The sequence below is a fragment of the Elaeis guineensis genome, chromosome 1, assembly GCF_000442705.2.
Source record: "Elaeis guineensis isolate ETL-2024a chromosome 1, EG11, whole genome shotgun sequence".
Lineage (NCBI taxonomy): Eukaryota > Viridiplantae > Streptophyta > Magnoliopsida > Arecales > Arecaceae > Elaeis > Elaeis guineensis.
In genome coordinates, this window is record NC_025993.2 from 184,032,231 (window position 1) to 184,035,028 (window position 2,798).

A 2,798-nucleotide genomic window follows, 5' to 3' on the forward strand; every position below is an offset into this window, starting at 1 on the left:
AGCAGAAGTTTTATTGAACTATAAGTAACAAACTAAATTACACTTGTCACGAGCTGCTTCCAGCGCACTTTGCTTCATTTGTTTCACCTTCTTTCCACCAGGAAGCCAAAAGAAAGCCAAACCCGCGGAAAAGGACTTGGACGTCAATATCCACATTGACAAGGGTAATTCCATCCTTACGAACTAACCCGACCCGCGCTTCCCGCGCCGAAGGCCAACATATCATCGACTTGACATCCATCCCAACCATCCAATTTCCAAAATTCCGATCCAACGGTCGTACTTTCCATCCTTCGCGTGCCCAGAGCGCGATGACACGGAGCCCGGGCGTGGCTAGCCAAAACTGCCACGAGGCCCGGGGGCCGACGCACACCATTGGTCCACGTCATGGACCCACAATTCTAGCCACTTATGTATCGCCACGTTCCATCCGCCGCTTTATAAACCGGCGAGGACGGAACTCTCCCCGCTTTAGAGCCCTCTGATCCTCTCCCTCCTGCCGATGGAGATCTCCGGTGCTGCGCTCCGGCGAGTTCCGGCCGTCTCCAGCGCCGGGTTCCAGCGTGATGCCGGCGAGCCTTCCTTTTCTGGCTTCTCGATCGCCGCCGGCTGTGGGAGATTTGGGGTCAAGATATCATCCTGGCCGAGGCGGGTTCGCGGCGGTTGCGGGTTCTCCGACGAGGGATACTTGAGGTACTACGCGACGCCGGCAAGATGCGGCGGGGGGAGGAAGAAGGAGGAGAAGAGGAGGGCGAGGTTGGTGGAGAGTTTGGCGAGGGATTTGTCGGCCTTCTATTCGGTGGGTTTCGGCGTGGAGGCCGGACAAGCAGTCGTGGGAGATGTCAAGGCGAAGATGATCACGGTGTGTTTCTAGAGCCAATTTATCACTTTTTTTTTTTGCTTTAGAAAATGGATTTTGATGGAAATAGGAGATGGTTGATGATTTATTGAACCTTGTCTTTTTCGATTGGGTTATATCCGTTGTGAACAGATTGCAAGAATTGGTTCGAATTAGTTTTCATTTTTTGTCTGTTACATGATAGGCTTATGATTGTTTAGATATGTATAGTTAATTTATGATTGTTTTTTTTTTTTTCCGCATCTGGAATTGCTTTAGGTGCTCATTTTCTTGATGGGAATTTGGAAAGTAATACTTTTTAGGAGGCTTCGTAATGGCAGTTCTTGAAATTTAACAGGAGAGAACAGGGGATAATTGATTGTAATCATGAAAATAATTGATCTTTGATTATTTGATCTTTGATTTCAAAAACCTACCTTTATATATATATATATGTGTGTGTGTGTGTCTAACTTTTGGAATTAATTTGATGACTGTGAAATCCTGAATTTATTTCATCTATCTCCTTGATACGTTTTATGATTGCTTTGGAATTGCATTTTAAAAGATTTTTGGTGTCGTCGATTCACCATTGGTTTGAGGTAGTGGCTGGAGCTCTTAATTTGAAATTGGAAGGCAAGTCTCATTTGGGTTTCCTCCTGTTTTTCTCTGGATGCAGGAGGCGGCAGAGGTTTTGCTGGCACAGCTGAACCAGCTAAGAGCTGGCGAGAAAGACATGGAAAGGAAAAGAAAGGAAGAGAAGAAGGAGATGAAGAGAAAACGGAAGGAAGAGAAGGCTGCAATGAAAGCAGCAAGGTTGAAAGATTCTGCCGATCTTGATGCCTCCAGCACTTCCTCTGAATCCAGCAACAGTGATGGGGAAACAGTAGTCAAGATGAGCAGCCTAAGAACTACTTCTCTTCCACACCCCAGACTGAAAAGCTTGGAAGTTCGAAAAGAGGCACCTAAGTGCAATGAAGACCCAATAACTCTGGAACTTGGAACAGAAGAAAGAATGGAAGAGAATCGCACCCTTCTGAAGCCTGACCAAGAATGCAGCAGCAGCAGCAGCACTGATGTTAGCTGTAAGTGCAGTGAGATAGTAGTCGAAGAGCCTGCGGATAGGATTGAAGTTTGTGTGGGAGGGAAATGCAAGAGGTCTGGTTCTCTAGAGCTATTGAATGAACTCCAGAGGAAGGCGGGCATTGAAGGTGTTGTTGTTGGCTGCAAGTGCATGGGCAAATGCAGGGATGGACCAAATGTTAGAGTTTCAGATCATTGTGTGGATTCTGTTAAGCCTCCTGGCAACCCTTTGTTTATTGGTGTTGGATTAGAGGATGTTGGTACAATTTTAGCCGAGTTCTTTGGGGAGAAGAAAGATGTAGGCCTTGTTGCTGCTTAGACTGCTTAGAGATATCCCTTTGTACATTAGCAGCTGCCAATCTTCATGGTTTCTATAGATAAAAAGCAAATGTTTTTTTTTTTTTCCTAGTGTAACAATGGGTTGCCTCAATCATGTAAAAATTTGGCTTCAAAATTCTCCTGTTGGTGACGGCTTGGTGATCCACCCTTGCTGTGAATCTATTTATAACAGCAACCAACTCATTCTCCGAGCTCTTTGCTTTGGTATTCTAGATTCAGGGGTTAAAGGCGCGCAGATTTTTCAGTTACAAATGCATAGGATTTTTCTCAAGAAATTTTGGATTGCAGATTGCATGTAACCCGTGATCTCTTATAAAGGAGGGTGCGGATCTCCAGAGAAACCTTGATCCTTTGTGAGGAGGTGAATTCCAGCTTGAATGAAGCGGTGGGCGCGGGGCTGGTGGTCCTCTCTTTAATACTGCCAATGGCCTGTCTCATTCCAAGCTGGAGCCTCGCCCAGGCTGTGTGGGGGCAAACCTGGCCTTCTCTTGGCTAAGAAGGCTTGAATTATAGTGGACACTAAAAGGAAAAATTATTT

General features: G+C 45.8%; 1 protein-coding gene across 1 annotated transcript; it reads left to right on the forward strand.

The window, feature by feature from the left end:
• The first annotated feature begins 457 nt into the window (after positions 1–457).
• Positions 458–2,451, forward strand: LOC105040102 (diacylglycerol O-acyltransferase 3). Its single transcript, XM_010916481.4, has 2 exons — positions 458–862; positions 1,518–2,451. The coding sequence occupies exons 1-2, from the start codon at positions 503–505 to the stop codon at positions 2,238–2,240; spliced, it is 1,083 nt and encodes a 360-aa protein (XP_010914783.1). The 5' UTR covers positions 458–502; the 3' UTR covers positions 2,241–2,451.
• The last annotated feature ends 347 nt before the right edge of the window (positions 2,452–2,798 follow it).